Source organism: Eucalyptus grandis, chromosome 5, assembly GCF_016545825.1.
Source record: "Eucalyptus grandis isolate ANBG69807.140 chromosome 5, ASM1654582v1, whole genome shotgun sequence".
NCBI classification, from domain to species: Eukaryota; Viridiplantae; Streptophyta; class Magnoliopsida; order Myrtales; family Myrtaceae; genus Eucalyptus; species Eucalyptus grandis.
Window position 1 is genome coordinate 39,955,840 of NC_052616.1, and position 13,722 is coordinate 39,969,561.

The window sequence follows — 13,722 nt, forward strand, 5'->3', positions numbered from 1 at the left end:
TACTCTGTCTGCACCACGATCCCAGCTTTTGGTCTCTGTCGTTTTTGTATAGACATTAGTTTTTTGTACAGCAACGGTTGGACTTGTACATGATTCTTCATTAGTAAATGAAATGCCCTTTTCTATTCAACTTTGATAGTCTCCTAATACTGCCCCCACCGAGCAATTATGTGAGTAGATAAGCTCTGCAAAGCGATTTTAAAGGAATCCAGAAATCTGAAACTTTGTAGAATTTACACAAGGAAAATAACTAGCTAACATATATTGAGAACTCACTTTTTACTACTTTTTGTGGATGCATTATTTGGGGTTATAACCTGTTGAGGATAGAACATATCCAACAAAAGATTTATAAATTGGGCACAAGTGACTTGAAAGTTTTAAATTTAAAATTTTGCTAAACAAATGTCATAGGAAAAAAATTTAGAAAACAAGATTTTAATTATTCTTTTATTTTAGTTTAGGGTAGATGTTTTGGTGGACGATACAGCTGGTTTCGGACAATTTTCCTTCATGTACAGATTCTCCGAATACAATTAGATCAGAGTCAATGAGTGAAGACAAGAGTAAGACGACATTTATCACTCTAAGGGGGGACTTTTGTTATAAGGTGATGATATTCGGCCTCAAGAACACAAGGGCAACTAATTAACTGGACATTGTCACGCTTTGCCATGATATGTTCTTTAAAAAGATTGAGGTCTACGTTGATGATATTATTGTGAATCCTGTGTTAGGGAAAGATCACTTAAGGAAGCTATTTGATTTTTTGTGAGAGTTTAAATCTCTCCTCAACCCCACAAATTGCATATTAAGGATGACCTCTAAAAAATTTGATCAGATTTATTGTCATCTTAGGGGTATTGAGATCTATTCATCAAAAGCTCAGGCAATCTACGATTTGCGCCCCCCATCCACCATGAAAAACGTTTGGACTGTGTTGGGGAGGTTGAATTAAGTAGCTTGATTCATATTGCAACTTCCTAAGACTACCATTTGAATTGAGGACAAGATTGCTTTCAAGTATATATGGATTGATATGTGAATCAATGAAAGTTGTGAGTGGTCTTTCGTTGATTCTAGAAAAGAAATTATAGGACAAGGAAGACTAGAGACAATCGTGGCCTTCTATTAAAGTTACACAAAAGTAAGAATCAATATAAATTTGCAGAGAAGGAAGACTTATTTTACAGTAGTCAATTTGGTCTTAAATCTTTTAATTATATCAATTTAATCCTAAATCTTGTGACAACTTATCAATTTTGCCTCAAACCTTTCAACTTTACCAATTGAATATTAAACATTTTAATGATTTGCTAATTTAGTACAGTTTGCCTACGTAAACCTTATAGCTAATTTTTACAAAAAAATCACTAACTTGATGGTCTAGTCAACACCGACCTCTTGGACAGTCAATGCTGATGTGGACAATTGTTTGTAATTTTTTTTTTTTTCCCTTTCTTTTCCTTTTCTTTTTCCCTTTTTCTCCCTTCATCAGCCTTAGGCAATTGAGGGTCAACCTTGCCAAGGTTGGAGATGGTCACTCTTGCTGGCCCTTGGCAAAAGGGCCCTTAATTACACCAATGTGGGCCACCCTCGCTTGAGGTCTGCAAAAGGAAAAACAAGAAATAAAGGAAAAAGGAAAAAAAAAATCATAACATCACAAAAATTTCAAGTTTGTTAACATTGGCCATGCTACATAAGACAATTGATGCTAACTAAATTGCTACATTGTTGATTTTTGAGCAAAATTAGCTGGAAAAGCTAAATTGGCAAAGCATTAAATGGTTTAGGACTAAATTGGCAAATCATCTAAATGTTTAAGATTAAATTGGCACAATTGAAATATTTATGATTAAATTAGCAAGTTGTCAAAATATTTGGGATTAAATCGGTATAGTTAAAAGATTTATGACTAAATTAAATGTTATACATTAATTTATGACTTTTTAGACAATTTCCTTGTGAGAAATGTCACGTGACTATTTTCTTCAAAAGTATCCTAACATGTTTTTCGATGATACTTCTTAAGCATGCTTGATAACTTTCTTGTAAGGTTGACAATTATCAATCAACAATTATCTACAAACATAGATTGTTTAGTGATGCCAGAGTATCAAATTTCAAGGAAGATAATCAACTCACAAATCCACCTCAAACCTCATCAATGACCCAAACCCATTTAATATTCATGAAGTAATGGGAGACTTCAGCCATAACATGATCCAATGGGTCCGGTAAGGAGAAAATGTGTAGGATGGAGTTTTTAGAAGAAGTTGAAGCATAAAGGTTGATTAGGCCGGGTTAAGGCCAGAGGGATGTTTCTAAGTTTGAGTAGGTTTACTAATTTAGATGATTTTCTATTTTAATGTTCCCTAGTTCATGAGGTGCATTATCAATTATATGCATGGAGATCTTAAGTTGACAATGTAGATCTTTGGTGGTGAGCCTTCCTTTGCCATTGGAGCCTAGGTTGTGAACGCTTCATCTTCCCTCAAGCACTACAAAGACTTACATTCCATCAATCATGTACAGTATTCTCACAAACTTACCATGATGATGACAAATTATTCTTTGATTACTAGTTAGTTCTTTCCAATGTATTGCGCTAAAAAGGAAGGCTCCTATAATTGTCATACTCCTACAAAATGCAACTTTGTTTGGAAACGACTTACGAAGTTGATGAATTTCATTCGATTCTAGACTTTATATGGAATCATTCATGAGTTGTTCCAATATAATGTGATCAACTGCAGCTGAAGAATCTATGCTTGTGATGACAAAGAAGCAGATGAAGCGGTAACGCGGAAGCAAAGCTCATGAAGACCTGGATCGTGATATTCACTTTTCAAGTTGTTTCAATGCGATTAATCAAATGGAATCAATATTAACTTATGCAATTTTGGCAATGAGGCTCTTGTATATTTCTTTTGTCTTGACTTCGATGGAATTCTTTGGTCATTAACACACTTAATTATGCATATGTGACTTCCAGCATGACGACTTCTAGTATTGAAAGATAAAAATTTGAGAAAGTGTTTCAAAAATCTAAATTTCAGTTCAATAAAAATAGGATGAAAAAGTCACCAAATAATAAAGAATGAAAAAAAAAATTGAGAAAGAAGACCACAGGTATTATGGTGCTCATTCCAATCAAATCGATTCTAAAAATTAGAAATCAACAAACAAAATAAAAAGTAAGTAGACCTAGCCCATTGAGTCATGACTTTGTGCACTATCTTGATATTCAACCGATCACTTTAAATGCTAAAACTTTTAATTATGTATGATATTCAAGTAAGCGTTATATGAAAATTATGGCACTTGTGATATTTTTTTTTTTTTTTTGCTAAAAAACAAAACAGAAGGACAAGAGTGACAAAGGAGCTGTTCTATTAACGCTCTTTGCCGGTGATATCAATGTTCGGTCAGTAACAATCATCATTGCCGACACCAATATCTACTGTTTGTCTCTGTGCAAGGTGACATTTACCTCTACTAAGTTTCTTTTTCGACTCTAGGATACGACAAAGCCACCAAATCACAGGAGAAGCAATGCACTCGTGATTTCAATTAGAACTTGCCTTGAATTTCATGAAAGGTTCAAGCTGAGACAATTCAATGAAGAAAAAATAAAGGATGATTGATTATGATGTTGTAATTAATTAGTTGTGGAACACTCATTCATTCCCTTATAATTGATTCTATTTCGTGCAAGAGACATCTTTTGAATAGACGGACATGTCTTTTCACTCAAAAGACACCTCTTCAAAAGGATTATATAGTATATTACCGATCGAGTTAGATTTCGAACTTCCAAGATTTTATTGATCAGATGTTTGAAAAATTCACATACTACTTATCATTCTATTAGTACTTTCTTGGACATTGGAGATTATGATCTTGGGAATCAAATTAGCCCTTAAATTTCCAAGTAGGATACTTATGACATCAAATATATCTGACCAGAGATATCTTTCTATTCTCTTCATCACCAATTCATGAGAACCAAACTTTTGTCCTATTTTTTTCCTCATTTCATTCATGTGTCTACATGAAAATGGGTTAATTTCAATAAAACCATTTTCACTTCGATTCAAATTTGATTCGACCCACCCATTTAGCAAATCTAATTATCCTCTTTCCAATGGATAAGTTCATAGACATCTCATAAAACCCACAAGACTTAAAAAAGGAAAAGTAGGTCCGATCAGGGCCTTGGTTGATGTGACTTTTGGTTGTGCCCCTTGGGTATGTCTTAAGGTACACCTTTTATAGCCATAAAATGAACTTATTTCCCTTATCAAATATACAGCCATCAAATGAGGCTATGAATAGTGGCTTACATGCTCCGTGTAAAAGTATGTTGCCAAAGGTAAAGAAAAAAACAAATTCTTTAATATAGGAAGAGACTTGACAAATATTTTAGTCTAATGAAATTTAAAAAAACTAATAATTCAATCGTGAAAGCGAGCTTTTAAGATAAAATGGACAAAAAAGATCATAAGTTATAAGAGCAAGGTTGATGAAGAAACTCTAAAGTCTCTACTATATCGAAGAATTTTGTCTTTTTTTCTTTATTATTGATGAGATGGGTTTACATGGAGCATGTAAAACGTTATGGGAATACAAAAAAATGCATTGTGATAATTCTTAATAAACTAATAAACAAAACGTATGAAAAGCTAAACTATGTCGCTTGACCCCAATAAAAATAGAAGGAACAAAGCCATCACTTTAAATTGCAAATCTAATCATATAAGGAGTGGAAATAGTCTCGTCCTTTATTAATTGCAATTTTGCTAATTCTTCGATATGCTTGTCTCTGCCAAATTCATTGGCTACTTTTTATTTTTGACCATTTTCAAGAAAATCCAGATTCACATCTTAATTATGCACAAAAAAATGTCATGAATAATTAACTCATACGTGGTTGTATTGATTTTGATCTCTTATCAAGAGATAGTTTGTATTTAAGTATTTCCCATCTTAATGAGATCAAAACTTTTCGTTCTTATTTTGATCTCCTATCGAGAGGCTGTTTGTATTTGAATATTTCCCTTCTTAATGAGATCGATACTTTTCGTTCTTTCCGAATTTTTAAGCATAAGCTTTGTTGTTGTTTTTTTTTTTTTCATTAATTAGGCCTTCTATCGAGAGTTTGTCCCAAGTCACGTAATACTATTACAAGCATGATAAAAACATCGTTCTATATCAGCATGATATTCACGAGAAACATACACCTTAAAGTAATTCACATTTTTTAAATAACAATAACGTAAATAATTTCCCTCGCCTCCTCATTTTCCACCTCATTTTTTTAAAATGTATATTTCCTTCGTGACAATATTTTCGAGAAATTTACAATAAAAGTAAATTCCACACTTTTTGAATTACGATAATAAAAATAACTTCTCTCACCTCTCTTTTTGCCACCTCATTTTTCGACATCTATATTTTCTTTGCGCTCTAAAACTTTTAGTAAGGTTAATATTACAAAAAATCTCAAATTGATACAATTATGATAAATTTACTTAAAATTAATTTTTGATCATTAAAAATTTCAAATTGATATGCTTGAGACTGATGTAACCTCCGTTAGTTCCCGTTAAATTTTATCGGTAAATTACTGAGTTAGATGAGACGTGACAGTTGACGAATATATCAATTTGGGGTCTTACTCTGCATTTATAATAAGTGCACCAATTTGTGGTTTTTCATAATATTAATCTAATTTAATGGAAAATAAATGAAAATTAAATTTATCACAAATATATCAATTTGAGATTCTATTATAGGTATATCGGTTTGATGTTTATATGTAAAAAGGCTAATTTGAAATAAATTTATCACAAATTTGATGCTGAGTGTGAGGGTGGATTTTTGGTTTAGACCTGAAATTCCTCTCTTCTTCTTCTTCAAGTGTGGCCCACCTAGGTCTTTTGATAATAACATGCTTTTTGCCGGAGCCGGGGTAATTTATTATTAGAAAGAATTTAATGTCAATTTCGGTGACTTATCTGCTGGAATTTTGTCCAGTCTGTTTTTTTAGAATCTCCTTCTGTGATAAAACAATTGATGCTGATTGTGAGTGTGGATTTTTGGTTTAGACCTGAAATTCTTCTCTTCTTCTTCTTCTTCAAGTGTGGCCCACCTAGGTCAACATTCCTATGATCACTGACTGCCTCATTCTGTTGACACTTGTGCGAAATTATATTGGTCTTTTGATGATTACCCTGAACAAATTTTTCTTCTAGGATGGCACTATCTTGGTGTGGAAAGGAGGTAGTGAGGCTGATCCTTTTCAAATGACTGCGCCTCTCAGGGGTCACACTTGGGGCGTGGTATCATTAATCGTTGGACGTGACCGGTTGTATTCAGGTTCCATTGACCAGACCATAAGGGTAAGCTGGTTTATTATAGATGTCTCTCCCCCCGATTAGTTAGTTGTGTGTCCTGTGAAGGGCATGGCTTGTCCCTCATAGTTTATGTTTTCCTTTGCATCACTTTTATTGGTTTGCTACAACCTCTCCTTATTTTTCTGCCCGGCTCTACTGTATGTAGTATTGTCCTGACCCTTCACATCTTATGTATTTTCTCCCCTGCAGGTGTGGGACTTGCACACTCTGGAGTGTGTTCAGGAACTTGTTGGACACACTGATGTGGTGATGTCACTTCTTTGCTGGGACCAGTACTTGATATCATGTTCATTGGATCAGACAGTTAAGGTCTGGGGGGCCACTGAAGGAGGCAGCTTGGAAGTTGTGTATGCACATCATGAGGACCATGTATGTTGCTCGCTAATTTTTTTTTTTTTCATTTATTTTGACACTTGTGTGGATTATGGTATGTTGTGGTTGATGGTGTTACTATAGGAAAACATGTAGACAATGAAGGTGAATTTTGTGTTTTCTTTTATTGACTTCATACGTGCAAAGTGCATGGACTTGTTTTACTATCTTAGATTGCAAAGATGCATCTTATTGCTCTTCTGTTGTATCTCCTCAGCTAAAAATAACTATATGAATAATGTAGAATGAATCTTTGTAATATAGGCATAACGTCAAGTATCTTCCATGTGCTTTTGCTCTATGTGGAGAAGACATGAATTTCATCTTTCACCTGTCGATGCTTTGTCAGTTTGTCACCGTGCTTCTTGTCTGATGGAAGTGATGTAATATCATATCTTGATGTTGCAAATATCATTTTGTCCGGCACAGGGTATTCTTGCACTTTCAGGGATGAGTGATGGCGGGGGCAAGCCAGTCCTCGTTTGTGCATGCACTGTTCGCTTGTATGAGCTCCCATCGTAAGTCCAAAAAAATTTCTCTAATTGGTTTGACATCCTTGTCTCTCAGTGAAGACTGTTTTCTTCTGCTTGGCTGACTTCATGCATCGTACTCCAGGTTCACTGAAAGGGGCAAGATATTCTCAAGACGAGAAATTAGGACTCTTCAAACAGCTCCTGGAGGCCTTTTCTTCACGGGAGACGCTGCAGGGATGCTGACCGTTTGGAACTGGTTGGATTTTCCGAAGAGCCAACAGCAGCTTCCTCATTCAATGGAGTCATGCTAAGTAGAAGAGACAATCAATCAATCTATTGACATTGGAGTTCGAATTTCCCGAGGAAGACAATGTCATCTATGCCCCCAATGCAGCTGGGATGTGATCTGAAGCAAGAAAAGGGACCTACTGTCATCTGCACCGCAATCCCAGTTTTTGGTCTCTGTCGTTTGTATGGACATTAGTTTTTTGTACAGCAACGGTTGGATTTGTATATGATCCGTCATTAGTAAATGAAATGCCTTTGCTATTCAACTTGGGCAAAATTTAATCTACTTTGGTCGTCATTAGTAGACCATAGGAGTTGCCGGAAGGAAACCTTTCTTGTTTTTTGAGAGATTTTTCCGTGCTATTTTGGTTATCATTTTGTCTGTACTTTAGAATGTGGAATTAATACTGATACATTACTCTTACATACTGCGGTTCAGATGAACAGATTTTTTAAAGTGAAACTGATACATGGAATTCATTCGAGCTTATGAAACTTCATAAGACGCTCCATCTCAACATTTTTTTGAAATTGATAGCAACAAGCTAGGACTATACTCCCCATTGCGAGGTGTTTGGGACTTACCAGAATTTTAAGCACCCACCGAGCAATTATGAGTAGATAAGCTCTGCAAAGCGATTTCAAAGACATGAAGAAACGTAAAAATTTGTGGAATTTACATAAGGAAAATAACTAGTTTTTTCTTTTTGGTCGATCATATTCTACTCCTCGCTCTCAGACTTTTGTCATGTCTCATTATAGGGCGTGGGAGTCGAAACCCACGCTTAAAATTAAAACTAAATTATCCCCACCCCAACTCCTGAGAATGTGAGTATTCTAACCCTCCACCTCCCCATTCCATGTTGGAAAGGTAGCCACTGGGACAAATCTCAGTGATTTAGGAAAAATAACCACTTAACATATATTTTTTACATGTACTTCCTCGTATGCATGGTTGGAACCCATAGAGGATAGAACATACCAACAAAAGATTTATAAATTGTACACAAGCGGCTTGAGAGCTTTAATTTCAAATTTTGCTAACACAAGTCATTTGGAAAAAGTGGAAGGAGCACAACCGATTCGGAAACATTATCCGATTCATCAGAAACCAACTAAGCAACAACAATTGATTCAGCAGTGGATTCAGCAGCAGTTCGAAAGTTTGACCTATTCAAGAATCTTCAGATCTACGCTTATTTTCAACTCCCCAAAGCATTTTGTCGAATATAACACTTGGGTTAACGGTCAAGTTGGTAATTTTTCTTACATCTCCCCCTCCCGGAGCCTAGGTATCATATGCCCCTCCAAACACCTCCATTTGACTGCCGCTCGGGCATGTAGTTGTAGATACGTTAGTCTTAGTGGGTTGTTGGCAAAACATTGCCAACCTATGATGGCCCAACTATCTTTGACTTTGAGAGGAATATGAAGTCGCACATTAATTTTCAGAGATTCGTTGAGTAAGTTGAATGGTACTTGCAATCTATTACTAAGTAAGAATTCTGTTGTAGAATGAACTTAAATCAATTGCATAATTTCTTTTGTTTTAAAATTAATGAAAAATTTATTGGACGGAAAAATGAACGACATTGAATGCTCAAGAAAATTGCAAGAAAAGCATGCTGAAATAGATATAAATAAATAAATAAATAAATAAATAATTCTACTTTCTTGTTTTCCACCCACACCTTAATGGGTACATAACATAGTCATCTTGATTTGTGGACATTGCAATATAAATCGTGATTCAGATACGTATATCCACAATCATAAATAACCCACTTTTGTTTTATCCATCTTACAGAAGGTGGCAGTTGGAAGAGATTATCCAACAACTGCTCATACTAAAATTAACATTTATATCCAAGTATAAATACGTGCATTTCTCTTTATTGTCTCTGCATTGAGCGATGTCGCAGCTTTACTTGTTTGCTATTGTCTCATAGCACTTTCTCTTTGAAAATGGCGGGAAGACAAAGAAGAAACCATCCAAGAATGAGACGAAACAAATTGAGAATGAGAACCGGAGACTTACAGCATATTCAAAGTGTAAATATAGTGTTTACAAAAAAGCAAGCAACCTTGTGACCCTCTGTGGAGTGGAGGTGGGATTTGTAGTACTCTTTCATGGCGGAAAAACCTTTTCTCATGTTCATCCATCTATCGATACAATCGCCAATCGATTCCTCTACCAAAACCCTCAGCCTAATGATAGGTATCATTTTTTTGAGCCCTATCGTCAAGCTGGGTGTAATGAGCTCAACCAACAACATGATGAGCTCATTAATCAAATCGAAGCTGAGAAGGCACGAGGCAAAGTGTTGAAGAGACTGACCAAAGGAAAAGGCGATGTGGCATTGTGGGAAGCTTCCACTAAAGAGCTCAACCGGGAAAAGCTCTACCAAATGAAGGTGCGAATGGAGGACCTTCGGCAAAACTTGTGGCGGTCGATCAATCAACCAACGCAAGGAGAGGCATCCACATGCTTTCAAGGACAGAAGTTGGAGAAATAATCCCTTGGCGACAAATTTGCATTATAGTTTTGCTCCAATTTTCATCCCGTGATATGAAAATAAGGAAGGATTATTTTGAGTGATAGTTTTAATTTATTTTATATGTGCTCATTATAACAAGTTCGAATTTGCATTATATTGCTGCTTCAATTTTAACGAGTTCACAATCTAACTATTTTTATTTGCATCCCAAAAGATGACTCAAACACATCATCAAATGGTGATCCAAATCAGTCCATCAATTATAAGCACAGTCTCTCCCATTATCATATCTTGCATGGCATTGGATTTCATTTGAAGTTATGATTTAGCCTAACGAACTGTAGTAGTCACCATTAACCGTTTGAGGTCAGCTAGAAACCAATCAAGATGTAGGGCGTTGTCTTGATTCCTATGCCAATGGCGTTTCTAAGTTCGAGACTTATTTACACTAACATTTCTATTAACGCCTTTCTGGTACCTAACTTGAGAGTGATTGTTCATCTAAGTGATCGAACTTTCACCAATTATGATCCTAAAAGGTCTTCAATGTTGCTAAATGTCCATGCAAATTTTCTTGAAGGTTCATTATAATCCTAAACTAGACCTAACCATTCTAGAAAAGGAAATGAACAAACAATACATTGGAATTGCAAGAATTAAATACCAAAGTATTGACAAAAGGCTTAAAGTAAAGTATGAGAAAGAAAACCCAATAATCATCATACATAGTAAAGTTATAATCCCTAGGACATGATCCCCATGAGCTATAATCAAATCAAGTCCAATTTCCTTTCTAAAGGACCATTTTACTAAAATTGAATATCAAATGTACTCATTAAAATCCTTAAACTAAAGGTTATGCTAACTAAAGAAAATTCAGCTATATCTTTACGGTTTTTTTTTAACCATACATTTTTTTGTGGCTCTTCATTTCTTTTAAGTTCTATGGGTCATAAGTTCCATGAACTAATTGGAGATCAAATGGGCTATGACCAAAACCAATGGGCGAAATTCTAAAAGATTCGGATGGGCCCTTGGGCTTGATCTGTTGCACTGTTGGCTTCACTTTTTCTTTTGCTCTTGTTAATATTGATTTGTCAACAAAAATTTCAGGTGTCAACATGAAGGTGCGCTTCGTTGTTGTTGCGGTCCTCACAAAAGTAACAAAGTGAATATTCAAGTTGAGATATCTTGATACAGAATGATATTTGAATTAAGGGAGAGCAAACCTAATGCTAAGTTCACATATGATGGGTATGAGTTGTGTTAGGAAAAATCCCATACTAGAAAATGAGTGTGTATGGAGTAGTTGATATATCATTATTTACCCATAACTTATTGACTTAACCTTTTGAGTGAAGACGACTTCAATTAAATATGTTAATAAGGTCGGACTTGGGCTTTCTATTAGCAATTTCTCTGGATGAAAATGTTGGGTTTCTGCTACGCGCCCCAATAAGTGTAAGTCCTCTTCTCCTCAATTATAAGTAAAAATAATAGCACATGCGATGCAACTTGCATGTACTTATAAGTAATAAAAATAATTAAATTTGTAAAGAGATAAATATGATTTGTAAAGATTTTAATGTATTTTTTGGATGTGATATGTTTCTAAAATGCAAGATGAGAGATTTATGAGATAGTTGACGATTATTTGTATTTAAACTTGAAAGGTAGATTATTTATTAATTATTTATATTTTATTTCTTTGATCCATAGTTATGTGTGATCATATGGTGTTTTCTAGTATATACATATATATTCGGAACTATTTCTCATATAATTTTAAGGTCGAAGTGACCGTTGATAGGAGTTGCTTGATTAAGAGTAGAACGATTATGTTTAACTCATGTGAGTGTGGGCATGTCTTCAGAGTTTTCCATAATCTATTCTTCCCATATTTTATGAAAATCACGATCATGTTCATTGTAATGTCTTTATGATAATTTTCTATACAATCTAAGCAGCGGTTTCATAGAAAATCTAATTTTATTAGAAAGCAAAATGAAAAGATAAAAAAAAAAAAAATGAATGAAAGAAGAAAAAGGGAGCCCAATATTGACACTTGGTACGATTATATGAAGGGGTAACCTTGTCGATGAGGAATGGATGCCGAGTGATTATCAACCATGGCTATTAACTATCTCGGAAAATGAGATCCGTGAGCATTTGTATGTAATTCTGCAAAGATCATATAAACTACCAATTTTCCTCACGAAAATAAATTTATTTGGTAACTGAAACATGTCCAACCTATTATGATCCAATTATCTTTGACATTGAGCGGGATATGAAGTTACATAAATATTCATTTTGGAATTTCTTATAGATTGGACCTAAATAGATTGCATAATCTCATTTTTTCAAAATTTATTAAAATTGATGGATGAAATCATGGATGACGTTGAATGCTCGATTTTTTTTTTTTTTTGGAAAGTAGGCTAAAATAGAAAAAAATCTACTTTCTTGTTTTAAGCGACATACCATAATCCGTAGATAACATACTTATCTTGACTTTCATAGACGTTGTGATAGTGATTAGTATGTATATCATGATCACGATATTCTTATCCACAACGATAAATAACCTTACTATTATTTAATCCATCTTATAGAAGGTGACAGCCCAAAAGAGGTTGTCTCTCAACTGCTTATACTGAATTTGACATTCACATCCATGTATAAATACGTGCATTTTCTCTTTGTTATCTCTGCGCTAACCAAAATCACAGCTTTATTCTATTTTCTTTGTGTTAGCCAATATCACAGCTTACTCGTTTGCTACTTGTGTTAGATTAATTTCTTTGACTATGGCAGGAAGACAAACAGGAGAGAATCCAAGACCTGGGATGAAACAAATTGAAAATGAGAGTAGCAGGCTTATTACATTTTCAAAACGTAAATCCAGCATCAACAAAAAGGCAAGCGAGCTCGTGACCCTTTGCGGGGCGGAGGTGGGTTTTGTAGCATTCTCTCCTTCTGGAAATCCCTTTTCTTTTGCCCATCCATCCATTGATGCAGTCGCCAATCGGTTCCTCAACCGAAACCCTTCGCCCAACAATAGTTCTCAAACTTTGGTCGAGTCCTATCGGCAGGCCAAATGTAAGGAGCTCAACCAACAGCATGATGAGCTCTACAATCAAATCAAAGCTGAGAAGGCACAAGGCAAAGCGTTGAAGCGACTGACCAAAGGGAAAAGCGATGGGGCATGGTGGGAAGCTCCCATCGAAGAGCTCAATCGGGAAGAACTCTACCAAATGAAGGGGCGAATGGAGGAGCTTCGGCGGAGCTTGAAGAGGTCGATCAATCAAAAGACTCAAGGAGAGGCATCCGGATCCTCTCAAGGGCAGGAGTTGAAGAAATAATCCCTTGGCAACAAATTTGCATTTAGCACTGCTTCAACTTCTCCCCCTCCCCCAAGATATAAAAAAAAAAAAAAAAAAAAAGAAAAAGAAGAAGAAGATGATGTTAATTTATTTTTTTTATTTGTGCTTATTTATGATGTTGATCGGTATCTTTCATAGACAAGAGATTATGGATGGTGTTTCGTGTCTTAAATCTTTTTTCATATGCCATTGCTTAACTATTAAGCGAGAGCAATCCGATAAATTTATTGGAACAATCGTATTTCGGAACAGTTGAGGACACTAATTTGACTTGTCAACTAAAAGT

At 35.1% G+C, this 13,722-nt stretch overlaps 1 protein-coding gene and 1 long non-coding RNA gene across 2 annotated transcripts; both read left to right on the top strand.

Moving 5' to 3' along the window:
• Positions 1-6,356: 6,356 nt before the first annotated feature.
• On the top strand, positions 6,357-7,285 carry LOC104445052. The gene is made up of 3 exons (XR_005550855.1): positions 6,357-6,404; positions 6,609-6,788; positions 7,221-7,285. It is a non-coding gene; the product is annotated as an uncharacterized LOC104445052 (long non-coding RNA).
• A 5,575-nt stretch (positions 7,286-12,860) lies between these two features.
• LOC120293891 (agamous-like MADS-box protein AGL61) lies at positions 12,861-13,415 on the top strand. The gene has a single exon (XM_039313682.1). The coding sequence runs from the start codon at positions 12,861-12,863 to the stop codon at positions 13,413-13,415; it is 555 nt and encodes a 184-aa protein (XP_039169616.1).
• The last annotated feature ends 307 nt before the right edge of the window (positions 13,416-13,722 follow it).

Bases quoted from the DNA above. Each gene is read 5' to 3' on its own strand.
- LOC120293891 (XM_039313682.1), top strand. From the start codon at position 12,861: ATGGCAGGAAGACAAACAGGAGAGAATCCAAGACCTGGGATGAAACAA.